The sequence below is a fragment of the Scyliorhinus canicula genome, chromosome 14 (genome assembly GCF_902713615.1).
Source record: "Scyliorhinus canicula chromosome 14, sScyCan1.1, whole genome shotgun sequence".
NCBI classification, from domain to species: domain Eukaryota; kingdom Metazoa; phylum Chordata; class Chondrichthyes; order Carcharhiniformes; family Scyliorhinidae; genus Scyliorhinus; species Scyliorhinus canicula.
This window is the reverse complement of record NC_052159.1, coordinates 68,872,061-68,897,470: the sequence shown is the minus strand read 5'-3', so window position 1 is coordinate 68,897,470 and position 25,410 is coordinate 68,872,061. Positions and strand designations below refer to the sequence as shown.

At 44.3% G+C, this 25,410-nt stretch overlaps 1 protein-coding gene across 7 annotated transcripts in view; it reads right to left on the bottom strand.

The window, feature by feature from the left end:
* Positions 1 to 25,410, bottom strand: part of LOC119977432 (four and a half LIM domains protein 2) — a 76,071-nt gene that overhangs the window by 27,118 nt on the left and 23,543 nt on the right. For 5 of the 7 annotated variants that reach the window (XM_038818330.1, XM_038818335.1, XM_038818329.1 and 2 more), the window contains 2 exons: positions 20,047 to 20,229; positions 2,755 to 2,929 (listed from right to left, as the gene is read on the bottom strand). In XM_038818330.1, the coding sequence (XP_038674258.1) occupies positions 2,755 to 2,929; positions 20,047 to 20,229 (358 nt within the window). Of the gene's footprint in view, positions 1 to 2,754; positions 2,930 to 20,046; positions 20,230 to 20,401; positions 20,519 to 23,013; positions 23,037 to 25,410 lie in introns of those variants that run through there. The other 2 variants (XM_038818334.1, XM_038818332.1) reach the window with 2 other exon arrangements.

Below are 25,410 nucleotides of genomic sequence, written 5' to 3'. Positions count from 1 at the left end.
CATTTTGAGAAAGATTCTCGAAGAAGGATTGAGGTCTGATCTGGCTACCGCAGAGTCCACAAGGGCAGTTTTCTTTCCCAATAGGATAGTTTAAAAAAAAAAGAGTAATAATATTTTAAAGCAGAGCAGTCTTGTCTGAAGACAAGGAAGAGGCTGAAACGAACCACTTGAAGCAGCTATTTGAAGATATTCAGCCAGAATCTGCAGTGATTCTAACCGGGAACCAAATCTGTTCTGCAAAACAAGTATGCCCTGCTGATTTTAAGCTGGATTGAGAGCTGTATGTTTTCTTGTTTTTTAATGGGGAATTGAGTATTAGTGTTAAGGGGTCATTGTAAACTTTTCTTTTTGTTTTAAAATTCAAAATCCCTATTTCTTCTTGCAATCACTTCTGGAACAAATCGTTCTTTCCGCACAGTCTTACAAAATAAACAAAAATATTGGAGTTTCAGTCCATATCCTAACCACTGTTGGGGTCCGGTCTGGGATGGTAATAAAAGCCACAATAATCAAGGAAGAACACCGAGGTGTTCAGAAACAGAATATTAATTTGGCAGAATATGTTAGTAGATTGGGAATTTCCCACAAAGAATTGGAACGGCTCAGATCAACCTGGTGCTGGAATGAGAAAAATATATGGGTGGAGGAGGAAGCGGATGTATAGCATAAAATAACTCCTCATGCCCATGTATGGTATAACAAATTCCTCATGGCCAAGCAAAAGATTGGTTGACGTAGTAGACGAAACAGTGGAAATTCAGCCTTCAGAAGCTGAGGAGGTTTATACACTCAGCAGTAAGATTTTTCAAAGACAACAACCACAAGACGAGGGGGCAGACAAGGAAGTTGTACATCCCTCAGTTCTTCACAAAGTAAATTGGAAGTGAGATTGATTTCTCGTTTGAAATTTGAGTCAAATCTCAAAATCACAGAGGTGCAATGGGGAAAGGTCATGGTCTAAGACCTTTGAGCCAAAGAGCACGAAAAGGCGGAGAATTGTACAGAACCCTTCCGGATATACGACTCACTTTGAATATCTACAGTAAATATTACATGCATCACAAATTTATTGAAATATCTCAGAGCGCAACATGATCTGCGTAGAAAACTTGAATATCATTGCACTCTCTGTGATGGCCATTTTGAAATGTTTTGTAATGTTCTTTCAGATATTTTAAGAATGAAGCATATCTTTGCAAAGCAAAATGGGGAGAACAAATAATTAGTATTTCAGTTGTGAACTCTTTGTCTATACTAATCTACAGATCTATAGGTTCTGACTAATGGGCAGCACGGTAGCATAGTGGTTAGCACAATTGCTTCACAGCTCCAGGGTCCCAGGTTCGATTCCGGCTTGGGTCACTGTCTGTGCGGAGTCTTCACATCCTCCCCGTGTTTGCGTGGGTTTCCTCCGGGTGCTCCGGTTTCCTCCCACAGTCCAAAGATGTACCGGTTAGGTGGATTGGCCATGATAAATTGCCCTTAGTGTTCAAAATTGCCCTTAGTGTTGGGTGGGGTTACTGGGTTATGGGGATAGGGTGGAGGTGTTGACCTTGGGTAGGGTGCTCTTTCCAAGAGCCAGTACAGACTCGATGGGCCGAATGGCCTCCTTCTGCACTGTAAATTCTATGAATTCTATGATAATTATGGAAATATCTCTTCCTTTTGGTTTCAAATGTCTAAAGGCTGATATTTACTTTTAGTGATGCTGTAAACGAACCAATTGGCTGTCTTATTTGTTGAGTTCAAGGAGCGGCAACAGAGGGAGTGTAAGGAACAAAACAAAGACTCTATGTGCACTGGTCCCAGAAGGGACTACCCATGCACAGCTCACACTCCCTCGCCTGCTGATGAGGGAGCGCCGCCCTATCAGCAGGGGAGCTTGTATTCCACATGACTCAAGAGAGCCAAATTCGCCTGGCCCCATGGTTCATGTGTAAGTTACAACACTATTAAACAGCTTAGCCAACTTTCCTTTCATTTCCTGCTGCCCATTTTTAAAAATCGTAACTGCAAGTTAAAATTAGACATCTATCATCAGCTAACTGTCAATACTGCCTCCATCAATCAGGTGAACAATTCTGTTTCTTTCACTTACTACAAGGTTGTGAACTCTGTGGCTCACGCGAACCTTTCTGTAGGAAGGGGAAAACCTATTAGGGAGCATGGTAGCACAGTGGTTAGCACAGTTGCTTTACAGCACCAGGGTCCCAGGTCCAATTCCCCGCTGGGTCACTGCCTGTGCAGAGTTTGCACTTTCTCCCCGTGTCTGCGTGGGTTTCCTCCGGGTGCTCTGGTTTCCTCCCACAGTCCAAAGATGTGTAGTTTAGGTGGATTGGCCATGCTAGATTGCCCTTAGTGTCCAAAAAGGTTGGATTGGGTTCCGGGGATAGGGTGGCGAGGGGGGGGGGGGGGGGGGGGGGGGGGGGGGCCTTAGGTACGGTGCTCTTTTCAAGGACCGGTGCAGACTTGATGGGCCAAATGGCCTTCTTCTGCACTGTAAATTCTATGACCTTAAGACTCGTTTTCTTATGGTCTGCAGATATTAAGAACAGCACTGATGATGACCCAGGTGATAGTCTGAAGCTTCCTCTACTAGAAGTAAGGGATTCTGCCATGTATCACTGAGGAAAAGAAATTAAAGAACATTTTCACCATACCTATGGGTTTGAAGAAGCAACCTTCTAACAGAAAATAGGTTTCATTTCATCCCGTGACGATTCAGGAGTTAATATATGTAAACTTTGTTCTAACCTGGAATTATTGTCTTCTTGCAGCTCTGACACTTGGAGGAGTATTCATTTGAATAACAGTCCGTACAGAGCAATTGGTCGTCCTTGGCAGTGAAAGGCTTATCCACCAGTGACCGTTTGCACTGGAAGCAATGGAAGCAGGCTTCATGCCAGTGACGATCCTTATAGGACAAGTCCTGTTGGAATCAAACGATACATTAAAAATACAGAGCTGAAGCAACTCAAAGTACAGATAAAATGTCACACTGTTTACTTTGGAATTAGTGTCCCATGCTTCAATGGGGGTAGGGATATTTCTTGAAGTATCCTGTAGATAAGACAGATGTTTCTGGTTTACATTTTTGTTTGACAATTAAGAGCATAAGCTGTACAAAAATGATCGTGCACAAATGCACAGGACATGCTGCACTAATAACTTAAAAATGTTGAAGTACAGTAACTCTCGTGGAGATTTAGCTTTGTGGAAAATGTGAGCTGAGGCTAGCAAATTACTTTACAAAACATGCTTAACCATAATGAAGAGTAAAGCTGGGAAGTAATTTTTATTTTAAACAGACTCCTTCTATTGCATCTTTCTATTGCATTTTATTTGCATTTGCAGCACATAGTCATGCACACTTCGTTGGCATGGTACATATAGCACTGTCTATATATTATAGAGATGGAGTGATGGATAGTAAGCATTAAAAAGTAGCTCATGAATGGACCATGAGTATGCTCTGGTCAGTTTGCTTGCTGCCACCTCAGTGGGTGGGCACTGTCTAGCAACGGCTGTATGAACATACAAATAAATGACATGAAAATACCAAGCCATCCAACAAGCCTCTCCTACCCTATATGGTAAAGCATGCAAACACCATTAAACCCATCTCACCTAACATGCCACCTCTCCCTTACCATAATCAAGTAATCTCCTGGGAAAGACAGAAAAGCAGAGCAATAAAACCTTAAGTGCAAAATCTCAGTGAGGTTCTTCTCTGACTCCCAGAAGCAATCAAGCAAACTCCATAAGACCATGGTGACGGACACCATTATTCTTTATTAGCTCAAATACTTCTATAATCAAGTGTAGTCCGCTGCCAGGAACTTGCCCAGCTTCACCTTGAACTCATGCTGGAATTCACACTGCTATTTTGCACTGATAATTAAATTCAAAGGTCAATGACTATGGAAAAAATACCTCCTGACTTATCTTAACTCGATACTTTACAAATATATTACACAAGGCAGCAATATAGCGCAGCAGTGGTTAGCATTGCTGCCTCACTGTGCCAAGGACACGGGTTCAATCCTGACCCCGGAGACTCCAGATTCGGACACCACTGAGGAGTACTGGTGAGCGGAACTCCTCAATGCAGAAAATGGGGCTTTGTGCAGCCTTAGCCGCCTGTTCCCCGCTAAGGCCACCTATCTAACCAGGGGCGCATTAAATAGCGGGGCAGCAAGGTGGTGCAGTGGTTAGCACTGCTGCCTCATGGCGCTGAGGATCCGAGTTCGATCCCACTGTCTGCATGGGTCTCACCACCACAACCCCCAAAAAGGTGTGCCGGGTAGGCGGATTGGACATGTTAAATTGCCCCTTAATTGGAAAAAACAAATTGGGTACTCTAAATTTAGTTATTAAAAAGCAGGCGGTTCCTCGGCGCCGGGAAACACGCGGTAAGTGTTGTTTACTGAGAAAGAAATGGTTAAATAAATCTGTAGATTGAGATAACATTCAAAAAAGATTCGAAGTCCCAGGCCAGGAGCAGCTTCATTGTGTAGATTTGTTTAACAACTGAAAATATATAAAAACAAGCACATTTCCACAATGTCACATCTCAAAGCAGAGTATCTAAGTGAATTTCTTGGGACAGAAATGGGCACACTAATAGTTCAGTGGGCAGCTGGCATTGCATGCTCTGGGATGGAGCCTGACAAACTAGGAAAGCCCAATCTTTGATCTGATCTGAGTTAATTATACTCAGCTGGAACAATGATGAGGATGCAATGTCTTTACAATAGGCAAAGGACAACAGGTAGAATATTCTTGCTCATCTGCGAACATCTTTTGGAAGGTGTGTGTGTGCGCGTGTGCATGCATGTGTCTTTATGAGTGGCCTGATGTAAAAAATATCTGCTGCAGCAAGGTACAGGAGAGTTGTGGCATGTAATGTAATTACACCCAACGCTTTCAGAAGAACAGGAGAGACATTTAGGAAAAAAGATCCAAAATTTTTCAGTTTAATATGTAATCGACAGGTGATACAACACATGGCCATCTTGTAATGTGAAAAATAACTTCAGATATTCATTCTCCCTCACATGTGGAGATATTGTAAAATCAGGATCTGGTCATGGTATTGTCTCTGTGTTTATTGTTGCAGTTTTAATTGGATGTAGAGAGTGCTATTTTTCAAGTTTACGTCTTTTTAAACTCTAAAGGGCCAATTGGTCTGTATTCAAGGAAACAAACATCCAGAAACTGCTGATAAATGTGTCTCATCTGCAGTCACTCTGATAAACATTTAAAGTTTCTCTAAAGTCTGTCACATGCCTCCTGTGGTTTGTCTCAACCAGTCAAGATGCATTGTTTATGACAATATGTCAAAGAGTCACATTTACTGAGATGTTTATGATAGGTGATGGACTAATGCCAAAATAATCTTTGCAACACATGTTGGAAGGGCCTTTTATTTCATAATCTCACTCTAAGGCCCCATTTTTCATCCAATCTGACAATATAGCGAGCCTGACTGTGGTTAATTATCGAAGCAGCACCCCTTATGAGCTTAGCCCGTTAATACTATGAAAATGATCTCCGATATATGTCTTTCACTTTTGCAAATTCATCATTTAACATGGAAAAAAACCGGTACAAATGTTATGCAGTAAAATGATCGTATTATAAAAACTGCAAAGGATTCTTAGCGTGCAGCAAGCTGGAGTTGTTTGGCCACAAGTATTTGCTGGACTTCTGAACTCCAAATCAGAAAGATTTTTTGGAACCTAATAAACTATTCAGGTCAGCAGAAGAACCAAAAATTAAAGATAAGTTCTTGTTTTATTGTGGTATCTGAGTCTTCAATAACTAAAAGTGCAAGTTGATAAGTATTGTATATTGTGTAATGACAGCAGACAAATTGTATCAATGACTAATGGGAAATTTGAACTATTGAAGGAAGACTTCTGTCTTTAATCAGAAAGGCAAGCAAAGACACTGAGGATAAGATGGGCAATAAACTTTCTGGAAAATTTCATTGTGGATTATAGTTGACAGAACTGTCATGAGAGAACATGACAGTGAAGGCCCACTTCAGACAGAGACACTTGAAAGGAAGAGTTGAAATGCAAGACTGAATTTTCATCTCCTGTGGTTGCCGAGACAATGTAGACTGATTGCTACATCTCAGCAGTTAGCCAAAAATTAGAGTACCTAATTATTCTTTTTCCCAATTAAGGGGAAATTTAGCGTGGCAATTTAACCCACCTTGCACATATTTTTGGGTTGTGGGGGTGAAACCCAAGCAGACACGCGGAGAATGTGCAAACTTATACGAACATTGACTGGGGCTGGGATCAAACCCAGGTCCTCGGCGCCGTGAGGCAGCAGTGTTAACCACTAGGCCACCGTGTTCTCCTGTTGATTTATGTCGCTAAATGTGTAAAATGGTCTGAGATCAGAGAAAGAATGGACTCTGGACGCAAGACTGTCCTTCCTTGAATACATAGGGAAATTAGTTATAAAGCTGCTACAGATCTGATATGTGTGTGCTGGTGTGAGTGACCAGAAAGAAGAACATAGAACATAGAACATAGAACAGTACAGCACAGAACAGGCCCTTCGGTCCTCGATGTTGTGCCGAGCAATGATCACCCTACTCAAACCCACGTATCCACCCTATACCCGTAACCCAACAACCCCCCCTTAACCTTACTTTTTAGGACACTATGGGCAATTTAGCATGGCCAATCCACCTAACCTAAGAAGAAACAAGAAGTCACCCCTGCAGTTGCAGGAAGTCTCTCGCTCTCTTGCTGGAGGCAAAGCTTTGCAGTCCCACAATCAAAAGGAAATTGGACAGCCTCTCTGCCATCCTGCCAAACCCAAAAGTCTCCAATTAGCTACAAAACTGCCAAAGTCAGCTCTACCAGTGCACAATCCCAGTTGATGTTATAACTGGATTGGAAGATCTCAGGATGGAACCTGGCTCAAAAGGCCATGGGCGGGATTCTCCGACCCCCCGCAGCGTGAATCCCACCCCGCCGCTCCGATGTCGGCTGCCAAATTCTTTGGCGCCGGTTTTTGGGCGGGGTCGCGGATCACGCCGCTCCGGTCAAGGGCTGTTGGCAATTCTCCAGGTCCCGATGGGCCGAGCAGCCGCTCGTTTTCGGCAGGTCCCGCTGGCGTGAAATAGACATGGTCCATCCCGGCAGGACCTGGCTTGGAGGGCGGCTAGCGATGTCCTTGATGGGGGGGGGGGGGGGGGGTGCGGGGGGCTCCGGCCCCCGGGAGGGGCCCCCACAGTGGCCTGGCCCACGATCGGGGCTACCGATCTACGGGCGGGCCTGTGCCGTGGGGGCACTCTTTCCCTCCGCGCCGGCCTCTGTAGGGCTCTGCCATGGCCGGCGCGGAGAAGAAACCCCCTGCGCATGTGCAGGAAACACGCCGGCGGTTCTGCGCATGCGCCAACTCGCATCGGTCAATGGCGGCCCTTCGCCGCTGGTTGGCACGGCGCCAACCTCTCCGCCACCGGCCTATCCCCCAGAAGTGCAGAGGATTCCGCAACTTCCGGGTGGCCTGACGCCGGAGTGGTTCGCGCCGCTCTTAGAGCCGGCGTCGGGCCATCGCACCAAGTATGGGAGAATCCCGCCCCAAAACTTTTACTTTATTTATAATATGTGGAGGAACAGAGTTACAGGATCGCTATTTAGTTTTAACAACAAACTTTGTTTTCAAAATGAACCATGAAAAAATTGGATTATGATACAATACTCCTTTACTCCCCCCTGAGCTAAGTGTTTTAGGATTAATATGGTTTACAAATTACATTTTATCAACAATGGTCTCATGAACATAAAGTCCCTTTTAAGCACACAGGATGACTGTGGTAAGACACACTCCTCTCTGAACCCAAGTGAATGCCTGTGGATTTCTCTTCAAAATCCCCAAGCTGATTCTTATACTGTGGGACACCTTATCCCACTGAATTAGCTTCCACACGAGTGATTTTAAATTCCGCTTTCAAAAGTTACACTTTCAAATCTTCTTTTAAATTATGCTTTCCATCTGCTGCTTCCATCAAGGTTTTACACCTCTCCCTTCAGGTTTCCTTTGTCTTAAAAGCTTGTACACAAACTCCAAGGTCCAGCCATCTATTTCCACAATTATTTCAAATAATGTCTCCCAAACTGTACTAATTTCTCACAATTCCAATTCTCTTCCGGTACGTAACGGTGTACTAAGGCAGATTTTTGTCTGTTTCCGTAGCTAGTAATTTCCAGAACAGGTTGCTTGTCGCAGAAGGCTTATAACTTGAGGGGACACCACCACATCAAGTGACTTACCAGGAGTCCCTCCCGCACGTATCACCAGCCAATAGCATGTTCAAGGATTTGCAGGTTAACATTCAACCTGTTTGACCATGTTATGAGCACACCTTCCTTGGCCATCAGGTCCTGGGGAGGGACTCTAAGTCGGAGTTTCTCGCTCAGAGAGGCAGGGACGCTACCCACTGTGCAACAAGACCTCCAACACAATTTGCATGCATGCTAAACAGCAGAAGCAGCATGAGATAGAGAAAAATAGTCCTACAATCAACAGATCGAATCAAGTCACTGCAGTCCTGCCACACCCTGTCGTGAATGGTGGTAATTAAAGAAAAATTGGAGGAGGAGGCTCCACAAATATCGTAATTCTCAATGTTGGGGGAACCTCGTCCATCAAACAAAAGACAAGGGTGAAGTATTTGCAGCCATCTTAAGGCAGTAGTGCTGAGTAGGTCATCTATCATGGCTTCCTTCTGAGGTCCCAATCATCACAAATGCCAGTCTTCAGCCAATTCGATTCACTCCACGTGATATCAGGAAAGGCTGAAGGCAGGGTAGCACGGTGGGGCAGTGGTTAGCATTGCTGCCTCATGCCACCTAGGTCCGAGGTTCGATCCTGGCTCTGGGTCACTGTCCGTGTGAAGTTTGCACATTCTCCCAGTGTTTGCGTGGGTTTTGCCCCCACAACCCAAAGATGTGCAGGGTAGGTGGATCGGCCACGCTAAATAGCCCCTTAATTGGAAAAATTGAATTGGGCGTTCTAAATTTATTTTAAAAAAGGAAAGGCTGAAGGCACTGGAATCAGCACAAGGTCCTGACAACATGCTGGCTGTAGTACTTGTGCTCCAGAACTAGCTATGGCCCTAGCCATGCTGGTCCAGTACAGCTATAACAGTGGCATCACGCAACAACATGGAATAATTCCAAGGTATGTCTTATTCACAAAAGGCAGAACAAAAGCAAAGAAATACAGACAATTACACCCCCCCCCCCCCCACCTCCCCACGCATCAGTCTACTTAATCATCGGCAAAGTATTGAAGGTGTAATTGACAGTTCAATCAAATGGTTCATACATGCTTAGTTTGGAGTTTCAACTCCAGACCCTATTACAACTTTGAGCCAAACAAGGTCAAAGGAGCTGAACTCCAGAGGTGAGGTGTGAGTGACTGCACTTGATATCAAGGCAGCATTTAACTCAGTGTGGGCTTAAGTAGTAAAACTCAAGTCAATGAGAATTAGGGTAAAATCTCTCCACTAGTTGGAGTCACGCTTCGCACAAAGGAAAATGGTTATGCTTCTTGGAGGTTAATCATCTCAGTCCCAGAATATTACTGTAACAGTTCCCCATGGTAGAGTCCTAGGCTCCACCACCTTGAGTTGCTTCATTAGTTACCTTCCTTCCATCATAAAGCCAGAATTGGGGATGTTCATTAATCATTGCACAATGTTCAGTACAATTCACAAATACTCAGATATTATAGCCAGCCATGCAACAAGACTTGGATGATAATCAGGCTTGGGCTAATAAGTGGCAAGTAGTATTTATGCTGCACAAGTGTCAGACATTGATAATTCCAAAAAGAGAAAATCTAAGTATCTGACCTTGACATTCAATGGCATTACCATCGCTGAATATCCCACTATCAACACCCTGAGTTTACCATGGATCATAGATTTAACTTAATCAGCCATATAAATACAGTGGCTACAATAGCTGGACACAGACTTGGAATTCTGCGATGCATAACTCATCTCCTGACTCCAAAAAACTGAAAATTATCTACAAGGCACAAGAAGTGTGATGGAATACTCTCCACTTGCCTAGATAGGTGCAATTCCAACAACACTCAAGAACTCAATACTATCTCAAAGCAACCTGCTTGATTGGCACCCATTTAGCACCTACAACATTCAATTCCCACACCACTGTAGCAGCAGTGTGTACCATCTACAAGATGCATCACAGTAACTTCAATAGCACGTTCCAAACCGGCGACCCCTACCATCTAGAAGGACAGCAGGTGCATGGGAACACCGCAACCTGCATTTTCGCTACACGTTGCAAACCCTGACTTGAAAATATATTGCTGTTCCTTCACTGTCTCTGGGTAGAAATCCTGGAACTCCCTTCCATACAGCACCATGGCTGTACCTACACCACGTGGACGACAGCAGTTCAAGAAGGCAGCTCACCACTACCTTCTCAAAGGAAATTAGGGTTGGGCAACAAAGGCGGTCTTAACAGTACCTTCACAACGCAGAAACAAAATGTGCATAGGTTATCACGGAACATACATGGGTCATCACGCAAATGTACATGGATCATCATGCAAATTGTATTGATTGCCATTCAATGTAGGTATGTCATTGCACAACATGAATAAGTCATCATATTACATGTATTGATCATCACAGAAAGCAACCCAAGAGCAAGGAATTTCCAGTTTTAGACAGTGAAAATCAGGGAAAATAAATCATTTTTATCCATTATCAATCTAGGAAATTTCAGAGACCGATAAGTGGAAAGTGGTTAAAGAAAAACATTTTAAATGTTGCCAGTGATATGTGAGCCAAAATAGCAAACTGTTTACCATACGGGATATCGCAACTAAAGAAATGTTCACAACAGGAATGTTCACAAGAAAACATTCTGCAAAACAGATTGTCTCCTCTTTACCACATTGCTGTTTTTGGGATATTACTGGCCTGGGCAAGACCCGTTCCCCTTTGCCACCAAACTCTATCCAGTTTTTGGATACAGTTCTGAAGCCCAGTACCATGCTCCTGAAAGCTTTGTCATTAAATGAGGAAATCCAAATATCCTCACTTAAATATGCCATCCAGAGTTAGAAACATAGAAGGTTTTACCAAGAAGCAGGGTTAGATTGCAGAGTTGGTATTAATAATAATAATCTTTTTAATACAAGTATGAAGTTACCGTGAAAAGCCCCTAGTCACCACACTCGGGCACCTGTTCGGGTACACAGAGGGAGAATTATACACAGAGAGAGAATTCAGAATGTCCAATTCATCTAACATCACGTTTTTCGGGACTTGTGGGATGAAACAGCAGCACCCCAGGAAACCCACGCAGACACGGGGAGAACGTGCAGACTCCGCACAGACAGTGACTCAAACGCAAATCGACCCTGGGATCCTGGTGCTGTGAAGCAACAGTGCTAACCACTGTGCTACCATGATTGAGACTGAGTTTTTGTGCGTTAGAGTGTGGGAGGCTGACAGGGATTGCATTGCAGAAAACTCGCTTTGAGGTGAAAAGAATCATGGAAGGGGCGAAAATTGCAAGAAAGTAAACATGTCAGTGGTCTAACACCTAGCATGTGGTTCATTAACACACCAGTCACCAAGTGACTTCTCAAGGGCATTGTGTTCCTTAAGTTCAACAAAACCCAGGCAGCATGGTGGTGCCTCAAGGCGCTGAGGACCCTAGTTTGATCCTGGCCCCAGCTTACTGTCTGTGTGGAATTTGCACATTGTCATGTGAGAGTACCTTTGAGAAATGGGTGTTTGGGAAATGTACCTTTAAGAAGTGGGTGTTTATCAGTGATGTCAGAGTGTGGGTTGAGCTGGGCTGTCTGTCAGCTTTTTACTTTCGATTTAGGCTGTTTGCTGCAGGGTGTGTTTTTTTGGTTTCGTTTTTCAGTGTTGGAGCTGAAGCCGGACAAAGCAGGTGTACTGTTGATCTCTCTGCCATGAAAAGACTATCTCTTGATCATTTGGTGAATTCAGAATTATAAATGTTTTCAGTAGTAAATGTAAACCTGATGTGCTTCTGTTTCTTTTGTCTTCTGGATGTTATTTGGGAAGTTATTAAGGATTACTTAGTGTTGTGTTCTTTGGGGGTTGTATTTGAATTAACGGTTGCTAAGATGTTCACTGTATGTTTTATAAAGGTTAACTTGAGTTCATAGAATAAACATTGTTTTGCTTTAAAAAATACTTTTCCATTTCTGCTGTACCACACCAGTAGAGTGGGCTGTGTGCTCCCCATACCACAATCTATTAAAAGTTGTGGGTCTGGTGAATTCCATGATACACTTTGGGGTTCTCTAAACACTGGCCCATAACAACATTCTCCCCCCCCCCCCCAACCCCAAGATGTGCAGGGTAGGTTGATTGGCCACACTAAATTGCCCCTTAATTGGGAAAATATACATATTAAAAAAAAGAAACTTCATCAAAACTCACATAGTCTCTGAGTGGATTTAATGATTTTGCACAGGAAGAAACCATCAGCAAATAAATCATTTGAGACTATTTTTTTAGTACATCGTGACATTCATTTTTAACATCACCAGCTAGGTGGTAACTTGGTGGAACAAAGTGTCTGCCCTTTGTAGTACCTGACCAATCATTCCATTGATTGAAACAAGAAGATCAGCCAGATTGTGCCACACAACACCTACTTCCCATGTAGTTAACTGAAACCGCCCCCCCCCCCCCCCTCCCCACACCCAATTTCCTCCTCTTCTCTTAAATTTATAAACTATGTTGAAGTAGGGCACGAGGATCGATTAGTGTGCTGTCCTGTCAACCTGTTAACGGTGCAGGATTCAAAGAGCAACCTTAAGAATTTAGAAAAATGAAAATGGCTTTCAATGGAAGATTCAATTGAGAAAAGATCAACTTGGGGCAGGGAATAACAGAGCATCCACAGTGGCTTAGACCAGAATGTTTCAGGTTTCATCGCCACTCTGTGCTGAGTTAACTCATCTCAATTGTATTGCTTGTTAAGTAAATTGGCCAAAGTGCTGCCTGGTTCAGGATAAGAAATTTGGCCAGCCTGTTTGCTACTAGTTGTTATTCAGTAAGTCCTGCTAGAGCTACACATGCGAGTATTGAATTGAGATGCAATTGAAGTTGGCAGCAAGATATGCTTGAAAGGGACGACCATACTGATTTTTATCATTCACATTTATGAGTCTCAACAGTGGGCTTCTGGCATGGTAGTGTAGCCATCTGAGATGGCCACCTGCAAAGGACCATGGGAATTATGGCCAACAGGCACCATGAGGTTGCTACAATTGTGGACACATGGGACATTACGCCTGCGAATGCCGACAAAACTCCCCAAACCAGCAACGATACCAACAACCAAACCCCCCCACCTAGGAACTATGTTAGGCCCATGCATACTGTTAGCACCCGTTCAGGCGATTTAGCAGTCAATTCCACAGATTGACGGTATTCGGACTCCCCAACTTGGGTCTGCGTCACACTCTGGGACAAATCAGGCAGACCAGTAGTCACAGGCACAGTCCGGGGATAACCAGTCGAATTTATTTGGGACACAAGAAGGTCCTGCACCACTTTAAACTCCTCCACCATGTTTCAACGTGACAAATGGCCCACAACAGACATCATCACCCTTAGTGGATTCACCAGACATGTACAACAGGAATACATCACAGCCCCCGTAGATATTCAGATGGGGAACATAAGCACCAGGCACCCCGTTGTTTTAGTCGACTTGCCCCAAACAATCGAGCACATTCTAGGCATCGACTTTATGAGCTCCAATAATCTTTCCTTTGATCCAGTGAATAAATGTATATGGAGAATGGCCAAAGCAGCTAGGGCCCCCGCTACACTCACAATAGGGGATTATGAACATAGGATTTGCTCAGTAGGAGACTATTGGTTTAATCCGCAAACCATTAGTACAGACCAGACAATTAGAGAGGTCCTCATGAAACATAAAGTTTTGTTCGCACAACACAAACACGATAGTGGGAAGATCCCAGGTACAATCACAATTTCAGGTCCCGATCCAAAGCCACAGAAGCAATACGGTTTCCCACAGCAAGCTGAGGGTGAGATATCAAAAGTTATCAATAGTTTATTGGACCAAGGAGTAATTTGGCCTGTAGCATCAAAAAATAATGCCCCAATTCTGCCTGGAAGAAAACCCAATGTTTCATGGCGATTAATGGTCAACTACCGAGAATTTAACAAGGTAACCCCTTTAGCAGCCCCCAGCGTTACCACGAGTCCGGAGACCATGCTCAAGCAGGGAGTACAGGCACTTGCTCGCAGTCTTTTGGGCAGTACAGTATTTTGCGTACATCACAGGCCTTAACCCAGTGACAATCTTAACCGAGCACACCCCAACGCAACTCTTAGATGGTAGATTAAAGGACGGTTCAGTCAGCCAAATCAGAGCAGTTCGCTGGACACTACTGTTACAAGGAAGGGACATTACAGTCAAACATACCAAGACCCACACATTTCTGGCCGATAATCTTCAGTATGCAGGGACCCCACATGAGTGCCTGATCATAGCAGCCCAACACCACACAGGACTCTTTATTCCAACGTCACTACACTCATGTGCAGGCAGTAAAACACAGAATTCCCAGACCACAGGCAACGCTTTAAAAATTTATGGAGACGGTTCCTCCACGATAGAACATTGAAAGAGAATAACTGGTTGTGGAGTTAACGTAGAAGACGCGCAGGGACGCGCATCAGAAGAAATCTCTTTAAAATTGCCTGGCCATCTAGGTTCACAAGCAGCAGAACTCGCAGCCATACCATATGTAGTGCAACACCCAGAGTCTTTCCCAATCCCCGCAGACATACATTCGGACAGTCTATATGTATGCAATAGCTTGACAGAATTCCTACCCCTGTGGGAATCTAGAGGATTCATTTCAGCCAATGGAAAACCCCTACCCTCTGCCCTGTTGTTAAAGCATATTCTTCGGATAGCATCAGACCGCACATATAGTATAATTAAAGTGAGAAGCCATCATCGTTCGTCCCCACCCGGTAATGTAAAGGCAGACACCCTTGCCAAGGCAGGATCATGCCATGGTAAATTTTGGCAGCCCCCACCAAATGAACTGATACACAGAGTCCAGGTTTCCCAGCCCAATATTGAGGATCTATCTCAGGCCCAAAAAGCAGACAACACCCTCTAACAATTTTTAGACGGTAACTTCCCAGCCCTCTACGATAAATGGATGGACTCACTGAAGGTACAGGACGGCCTAGTTTTGAAAAATGGAATTTATGTGGTCCCCACCCAGGACAGAAACCAGCTCATTTAACAGTTTCATGATGGACACGGACACCAGGGGATAGACAATACCATTTCCCATTTAAGACCATTGTGTTGGTGGCCCGATTTAAAAACCGATATTACACATTATGTACAGAATTGTCTTATCTGTGCTCAAAACAATCCTGAAAGGTACTCCAAGAAAGGACAATTGAGACACACCCGACCTGTTAATGGCCCCTGGACAAACTTGCAACTCAACTTCATTGGCCCCTTCCCCCTTTGCCGAAATGGTTTCAAGTACGTGCTAGTTTTAATCGACACCTTTCCTAAATGGGTAGAAGCATTTCCCTCACGGACAAACACAGCAAAGGCCACAGCTAAGATTTTGACCCAACAGATATTTACACGCTGGGGTCTCCCCCGCGGTATTGAGTCAGACCAAGGTTCCCACTTCACCGGCAGAGTCATGCAAAATGTTCTAACAATTTTTGGAATCAGGCAAAAATTCTACATAGCATATCACCCCCAATGCAGCGGCATTGTTGAGAGAATGAATCTCACTTTAAAAGCGACCATTAGGAAAATGGTGCAACAGAATAATACCACATGGGACACAGTTCTCCCATTCGCCCTTATGTTTACATGGAACACCTTATCCATTTCCACAGGTTTCACCCCCCACACTCTCATGACCGGACGGCCCATGAAGGGAATTGAATATTTATTAGGTCTCTATTTGGCAAGCCCCACAGTAACCGCCCTCACCCATGAAACAGCAGTCCAACAAGTCACAGAGAATATTAAAGCAGCACAGCTCGCTGTAGCTGTCTGACTAGGCACGAGAAGGAAGCAGAGTAAAGCCTGCTTTGACAAAACCGTCCACCCTGTAGAGTACACAGTCGGTCAGCAAGTAATGGTTTCCCTTTACAACCCCAGTTCTTTCCTCTCCCACAAATTTGCTGGACCCTACTCCATTTCAGACAATGTGAGCCTCTCAGTGTACAAGATAACGTACACCAATGGTAAAACTGGTTGGTTCCACATCAACCAACTCAAAGTCTATGGAACCCAATGTAGCCACTCCCACCACATCTCTCTGGTAATAGGAGACGATACCACCCCGCCCATCGACAATCTAGTACAACCCTCCTCCAGCCATTCCAGCACGTCCACAGTCCCGACCTTGTCTCCGCCCACAGGTACAGACTTCCATCTTAAACTTGACTCCGATGACAGCGACAGCCTTCCTGAATTGATTGCTATCCCTGACCAATGGTACGATCTCTCTGCCCTCAGTCACCCCAGGCCCCGGAACCATGACAAGGATATCTTCACCCCCTCCCACCTCCCCTTCCACAGCCACCGCCCGACGACAGTAACTTGCCCTTCACTGCCACCGCCCCTACGCCTCACGACAAACAAATCCCCCTTTGGCACCATGACAACTCTTGTAGACTGCTAAGACATGATGATTCAGATCCTATGAATCATCCTATCACGCGGCCACGGCTCAAAAATGGCAGACAAGTCTGGCAACCGGGAGATGGTGATGATTCAGATTCTGACTCTCGTTTCGGTAATGCTTCTACAATGCTGTTTGGTACAGAACCCCGAGGTGTCCAGATGATGAGAAAGAGACACTGCCTAAGTATTAAGGTGTCCTAATTTCAGATGGAGCCTGCCTACCTTTTTCCTTCTCCCTTTCTTCCCAATACATGGTTTTAATTGATGTCGGCCTGACACCCAATTTCTTGATACAGTCATAGTTACTCTTCTCACAGAAACCCAGACGCCATTTACTGACCAATGGCCGTTAAAGGAACAATGGTTGGATCTCACATGACTACAAATTCTTTCCACTCATTTCGGTCACCCAGGTTTTGGAGTCACAGCATTAATCCCCGCTCTACCTGAGGATCGAAATATATCCGGTCAGTTAAGCTCGTGTAGTGGAGCAACGGCACTGATCACCGCCCTACCCGGGGATTCCACCCATTCTTGCCCTGCCGTGGCCCACACGCACCTCATGTTCCCGACACTTCGAGTACTTTGGAATGGTTCTTTACACTTTTCACTGTCTTTGGCAGGTCTTAGCTTCCCCTTATCTGCTCTTTTATTGCGGTTTAAAGAATTCCCTTTGCCACAATCTGTACACTCATCCCTTTATCTTCCGCGACCCTCTGGTTGTTCCCTACCTGCTATTTACACGTTTGACACACTTGGTTGCCACATATGCTGCTACACGTGAACTACCTCTGGACCCTGGGACAAAAAAACTTTATAAAACTGGCCGCCCTAAAATTCGGCTGCTTAAGATGAGCCTCAACCATCAATGGTTACAGTAAAGAAAAGACTGGTCGGAGAAATTGTCCGTACACTCCCTGCATCGACCACCAGTTGCAAGAATCTCTGCACTTAAAAATAAATTTTTTTGCCATGTCTTGCCTCTCAAAATGTTATTTCAAAAGAAAAATGAGGGAGTCACACATGGTGACGATCATAATGGGTAATTGGAGTAAGGAGAGAAAGACAAATAAAATGAGATATTAACCGAAGATAATAACAGATATTATGCTTGCACCCCCAGGACCACACGGAACACGGAAGAAGACAAGATCAAGCAAGGACCACTGACATACGTTTTGATCTTGGCTGGACTCCTGCAACTGCGGGCGCAATTAACTATTTTAATTCACACTACATCAGCCCCGAATACTACCACACAACAAAACACCCCTGGCCCGGACACTACACCACACATAAAGATAGACACTGACACCCCCACTTGGTGCGAACCCCCTTCCATACACAGTAGAGGCCCTTCTAGTAATTGCAATAATCTGCAGTGTCATTCAGACACTTCAACTCTTCTTAAATGGCGAGCAAAAGCCTCCCGGTTCCTGATATATACAGTCCGAGCCCCCTTTTTCGGCATTCAACAAAACTGAATTACCTGCTGTAAGAATTATAACAATGTACCTCTGTAAACTTTGCTAGATTAAGTTGAAATGTGATGCTGCTGTTTTAAAAATTTTGTGCTGTACATATGTTCTTTTTGATATTTACCAGCAGCATAAGAGTAGTTTAGATAGTGTTAGTTAGAGATTCAATTGTGCGGATAAGTTAAATGTTTAATAGTGAAATGTTTTGTAGTGACCCGTTAGAAATTAGTAATTTGTGATGTGTTAATAGAATTAGGTAAATGCACCAAAATATAGGACAGAGTAGCGTAGAACCTGTCCTTCACCAAGTATGACCGGCACACCAAGGATGATAGGGATCAATAGTGTGATCCACCACGCTTCGCGTTCAGGATCAAGAGGACGGGATGTAGCCATCTGAGATGGCCACCTACAAAGGACCATGGGAATTATGGCCAACCCAGGACTCAGACAGATACAGAGGCTGTGGCAGCCACCTACATCTTGAAGGGAAATCCAGAAAGAAGAGTTGCACCAAGATGTTACCCAGCACATCTTGGTGCAGTAGAGAGCTTTGGAACCCATAGGTTCAAAGTCATCTGTTCTGCCCAAGTATGCTACATTTTGCTCCACATGTTCTGTCTCGAATTATACTTGAGCACTGACAGCTACTATTAAGTGTTCAGTAGCAGTACTCTTTGCACCAGCTCATACATCTGCACTGTCTGCAGCAGCACTATGAAATCCAAATCAGTCTGAAGACAGTGGCTAATTTGCAAAGAAAAAGCAACATCACAAAATAAAGTTTGAATAAACTTCAAATGCTAAATGTTATGCTTCTTCACGTAGCATAAGCAGCTTCCTTGATGTATACTCTGACAGAGGAAGGTTCAGACTTGGGAGATAGATTTAACACATTTATTGAACAGTTAACAATTCTCCTACTTTGGTTTGACTCTCCTGCTAATCTATTTTAGAAACTCAATCTAACTAACTAGTCTGCTCTAATCCATGTGGTGGATGTGATGCTTCCTGATCTGCCCCTGTCTCTCTGAGTGTCGCCTATGGAAAGAGCAAGAGCATGTGTGCCCTGTCCTTTTATATGGGTAGCCCCCTTGTGGTAGTTTCACCTCTGGGTATTTCTTGACTGCCCATTGGTCGTGTCCTATCTTACTGGCCTATTGGTTGAATGTCTGTGTGTCATGATGTCTCTGGTGCTCCCTCTAGTGTTTATTCAGTTCTAGTGTATCTACATTAACCCCTTGTTTATTTACAGTGATGCATATCACCACACTAAACAGTTCTTAATAATTTGAAGTAAATCTTTAGCCCGAAAATCTGATGATCTGATAATTTCAATTAAGCAGCACAAATAAAACAGCAAGTGACAATTTTGTATGCAAAGCATTTGAATTCCCAGATAAGCTGAATAAAGCAAATTTGAATTAACTGGAATAGACTATGGTTATTGAGATGCACAATAGTGTTTTGCAAGTTGTGTATTTGATTGCCATGGGTGGCAAGTTCTAGTCTCACCTGCAATATTGTGTGTTAATTCCTGCCCCCCTGTCAGAGGATGGACAGTAATTGCTGTTGTTCTTAATTTTTTTTTTAAAAAGGGCTGCCATTGAGGTTATCACAATAATACAAGAGCTAACTCCCACTGAATTGATATTATCAGCATCTTGGTATGGCAGAATTCATTAGCCCCGGCCCAGTGTACAGAAATGAGACATCATTGTTAAAACATCAGGCCCCAACATTGCATTATATGGCAGTTACACCTCAGCGAATGAAGATGATGGATCATATACCTTGTTGTCACACGCAATTGGTTTCTTGCATTCCTCACAGGTATTAGAATAAAGGCTTTCGTAGCACTTCACACAATAGGGGTTCTCTTCTCTAAGGATGTATTTCTTCCCAAAGAGGGACTCCTTGCAGTAGTGGCAGTCAAAGCGTTCTGTCATTGTGCTTTTTTGGAAAGCTCTAAGCACCTAAAATTCAAAACAAGAGCAAGAAATTGAAACAGTCCTGATTATCTCAACGCATTTCAGCACATATACATTTGACTCCGTTCAGTTATCACAAAAATAAAAGCATTTAAAGATCCACAGTGCTCAGCAGGAGATCAGAAATATAAATTGTGACAGATTGTCAGTCACCCACTGTTCTGCTGGTCAGACACAAGCTAAGGTGTTAGATCACCAGCCCGTAGAATTCAAGCAGTTTAAACTGCTGCACGTCTAGTATCTGGTGAGTGTTGTGTTGAAGCAATTGAGTGGCTGACTGCCTAATAAAATCCTGTGTCATTTTACCATATAAGGATATAAAAACTAGGAAATCATTCTCTCTCAGAGCTTCGCTTCAGCTGGCAGCTGACCCTTCTTCTCCATAGGTTTACCGTTTTCCACACTGCCTTCTCTAATTTTTCCTAATGAGTAAATCATTTTGATCATTTTAACGAGCACAGAAAAACAGCAGGCTTATATGCCTAGATAAGTTATTAAAATAGACAAAAATATCATGAAACCATTATGACTTAAATTAATTTCACGTTCACTGTGTACAAATGAGTAATCTTGTTCTGTCTGTAGCCATTCAAAACAATGTTTTGGTGTCAATTGAAGAATACAGGATTTTGAGCATTTTTTTACTATCTATCTGGACAATCAAATAAATAGATCAACATATATCTACATATTTATAAGGTTATTCGTATCACCTGGTTGCTGAGTGAAACCTAGTATATTATTAAGGTCACTAAAGAACTCTCAATATTACATGAAATATCCGGGGCAGCACGGTGGCGCAGTGGGTTAGCCCTGCAGCCTCACGGCGCCAAGGTCACAGGCTCGATCCCGGCTCTGGGTCACTGTCTGTGTGGGGTTTGCACATACTCCCTGTGTTCGAGTGGGTTTTGCCCCCACAACCCAAAGATGTGCAAGGTACGTGGATTGGGCATGCTAAATTTCCCCTTAATTGGAAACAATGAATTGGGTACTCTAAAATTAAAAAAAAGAAATATCCTGATACTTAACCTAGCTCCTTGGTCTTCACGTTGGGATCAATCTGCATTTGTACTGTTGGGAATTTGGTTTTAGGACAGAATGGGGGCAGCATGTTAACATTGTTGCTTCACAGTGCCAGGGTCCCAGGTTTGGTTCCCACTTGGGTCACTATCTGTGCGGAGTCTGCACGTTCTCCCCGTGTCTGCGTGGGTTTCCTCCGGGTGCTCTGGTTTCCTCCCACAAGTCCCGAAAGATGCACTGTTAGGTAATTTGGACATTCTGAATTCTTCCCGTGTACCTGAACAGGTGCCGGAATGTGGCGACTAGGGGCTTATCACAGTAACTTCATTGCAATGTAAGCCTTCATGTGACAATAAAGATTATTATTATGAATGGGGAATGTGAAGCCTGAATGTCTATCAGAAAAGGACACCATTACAGTGCATCCATACAAATATCAATTTATTAACTAATAAGGGATTAAGTCTGGTTCAAATTAACTTTAACCATGAAAGTTGTCACAATCCCAGAGGACAATGGGCTGCTCTAGTCTTTGAGAGAGAGCTGACTGGTGGTGATTTAAAGTGAGGGTCACCGCATGTCAGGCAAGGGGTAAGGTTGAGAAGGCAGGCCTTCATAAATAACCTCAACTGGTGTAGGGATTGAACCTGCATTGTTGGTGTTCACTCCAGATTATAAACCAGCCATCCACCCAACTGAGCTAACCAACCCCCCTACTTTAACCATAACCCCCACATTTACAGGACTGTGTCTCAAATAAGGTAATTCCTCCTAATTTTTCAGTACTGTATGAAATTAAAATCACCTATTGTCACAAGTAGGCTTCAAATGACGTTACTGTGAAATGCCTCTAGTCACCACATTCTGGTGCCTGTTCGGGAAGGCTGGTACGGGAATTGAACGATGCTGCTGGCCTGCCTTGGTCTGCTTTCACAGCCAGCGATTTAACCGTGTGCTGAACCAGCTCCAGGCTGTATGAACAAACCAAACCTGTGATAGCTTTAAATTTGTGCCGCTAATTGTACTCACTGAGGACGAGTTGTTCCTGGGAAGGATCTAGACGGCAATCAAGGAGTTTCCTTCCAACTAATTATAATTACATTGTTAACATTTTGGGACCTAATGGCAGTATTTACTGTCATTGTTTCTTCAGCTGCTGTACCAAGCTCACTTAGGAGAATATTAATTCACAATGTGAGGCACTCTGCATTCAAATACCAGTTAGATCAAGAAGGTTGATCATTCCTTCAACTCAATTACTGGATCAAACTGTCTTTTGAGGAAAGACTGGACAGTCTAAGTTGTATCTGCTGGAGTTTAGAAGAGTAAGAGGTGACTGTCATAATATACACCAGTGTATCATGGTGCAGACACACACTGATGGACACACACAGGGACCAATCAACATGTACAAACACCGTGGCCAATCACCAGTTAGAATACACACACTATAAAGGCAGAGGGCACCACGGTCCGGCTCATTCTGGGTGCTGCCTCTGAGTGTAACAAGAACTCATCCAGCCCAGCACAGACTCACACCACGTGCTGAGAGAATCAACTGGTTCGGCCAAGGTTTAGGTCTCTAGTTTAAGTTAGACCCGCAGTCATCGTGAGTTAGTTAGAAGTTAGTTAATAAAATTGAGTTGAACATTCATCAGTGTTGGAAGTGTCTGTTCATCTCCCAAGACCACACTAGCCAACACTTCATGGTACCAGAAGTTGAGGGATGCTCGCACTTCCGAGACCTACCTTTCAGTGATTTGCCTTCCACCAGTCTCGCGCCATCCTACAGAATGGACTCCGTTTGCTCATGCCGCCTCTCCGCATTGCCGGGAATCTGGGCTCGACTGGAAACTTTTCAAACAGCGCTTCCAGCTGTACCTCGAAGCCAGGGACCTGGAAGCTGCCTCGGACGCACGGAAGATTGCTCTCTTCCTCTTCACAGCCGGGGATCACGCTCTGCACATCTTCAACTCGCTCACCTTCGCTGAGGGGGAGGACAAATCGAAGTTCAAGACTGTCATTCTAAAGTTCGACAGCCACTGCGATGTCGAGGTTAACGAGAGCTTCGAGAGATACATGTTTCAGCAGCGAATTCAGGGTAAGGACGAGCCTTTCCAGTCCTTTATTACCCACCTCCGCGTCATTGCGCAGTCCTGTAACTAGGGCTCCACCTCTGACTCCATGCTCCGTGACCAGATTGTTTTTGGTGTTCAATCTGAGCCCCTGCGCCAGCAGCTACTGAAAGTAAAGCAGCTCACCCTCTCTACGGCCATTGAGACCTGTGTACTTCATGAACATGCCTCCACGCGCTACTCCTGCATACAGGCTGCTGAAACGGCGCGGCAAACCCCTTACGAGGCAGAACGGGTCCAAATGATTAAATCTTTTCAGGCTCTGGATCTGAACAATGGCGGCCATTTCGAGCACTTTTCGCGGAGTCCCGCGTTTACACGCAGCGAGCATGGTGACGTCACAGACTGCTTCGCGCAGGTGCGCACCTCGCTGGAGGCTCTAGGCCCAAAAAGGGGGGCCCCTGGCATCAATGGCTATTCCGTGGCCCTGATACTGGAGGATTCTCCTTCCAAACACCAGGGCCTACATTCTTGGCCTCGGCAGAATAATGACGTCTTCCTTCTCTTCCTTCTCTTCAAGGGAGATTTAAAATGGAGGCACCCTCTCACTATCCTAATTGCCTTACCAGTGGCCACCTGTCACGGTGCTGCTGAGACTTCTGTCACCCACTCACTATTCTTAATTGGACGTTGGGTCAGGTGGTAGTCCAGTGAAAAGGTCACTTCCCTGCTGCTACGGTCCTGCTGCCCACCCATGGAGGCTCGAGGCCTGCAAATGGTCCCGAGCTCAGGGCTTACTTGCTTCTGAAAAAATCCTGGGCCATCTCTGTTGAATTATGTTTCTAGTAAAGGACCCACCTGTTTTGTCTTCATGAACTCAGGAAGTAAACCAGCAAACCAAACTCATGAAAGATCAGTAGAAAAATGGTCCCGGGCCTCATTGCAAAATGTTTGAATGTTATGAAATGGTTTATTTCCTGTTTGAAAATGGTTTGTATAGTTAGTCGACTGTGCTTTGGAATTTCTTTGTATGCTGTTCTGGTTTTTTGTTGTACTTTTTAATCTTTTATTATGGAGGTTTTGTATTTGGCCTCAGGCTGTTCTTGTTTCCTTCAATAACTGCTTTACTCCCCCACAATCCTAAAATTCGACGTCAGTTCGTGGCACAATAGTCCATAAATCTCCTGCCAGTTCTCAAAGCAGAAGTAACAATGTTGTTGCAGCATCAGCAAGCTGACATCAGAGTGGTAAATGTTGACTATTCATTGCAAAACTGTAAGATGTATTTTCTTATTTAAATTTTCCGAGCTCAAAGTGATAATTGTAGCCTCAGTGACAGTTGAGGTAGTCTGGAGAGTTTATATGTCTTTCAACGACAAATGGTTATTTGAGCAGCAGAACTGCAGATCTGGAACATTGATATCTGACTGACTTCCTGGCCATATATTGAAATATGCAATTACATAGCAAACAAAGCAATGACATAGCAAACAGGCTTGTACAACTGATAAATGGTATCATAAATTCCAATGACTTTCTAGTAATGCTAAATTCGTCACCATCAATAGTTCCAGAACTAAAAACAGTTGGAAATTTTTCCGTTGGTTATCCAGGGACCGCTGAAATTATCGTTTCATTAATCTGCATATAAAAAGACAATGGGCGGAATGTTCTATTCTCTGCACAGAGAGCTGGCTGGTGTGAAAAACCGGCTTTTCTCCCTCGGTAATCCGGACGTATGGCCCACACCATTGTGCTGGCAGGGTGCGTCTGGAAAAAGCCGGCAGCCAGGAATCCCAAGATTGGAGCACTCTGATCTCCAATGGAAAAAAAGGAACCCTCCCACAAGCACCGGAAGACCCCCCGCGGAAAGTGCCCCACTCCCTCCCCCCAGAGGGCCTCCCGCAACACCTGCCGGCAGTGCTGGGGAAGTGCCAGGGTCTTCGGGTGTCAGGGGAAAGTGTCAGGGTGCCAGAGTACTGCCCGGACATGACCCTCTTCCGCCCGGGAACTATACTTACCTATGCGTCCCCACTGGGTTCCCTTCGCCTGGTTCTCATTGTTAAAAAGC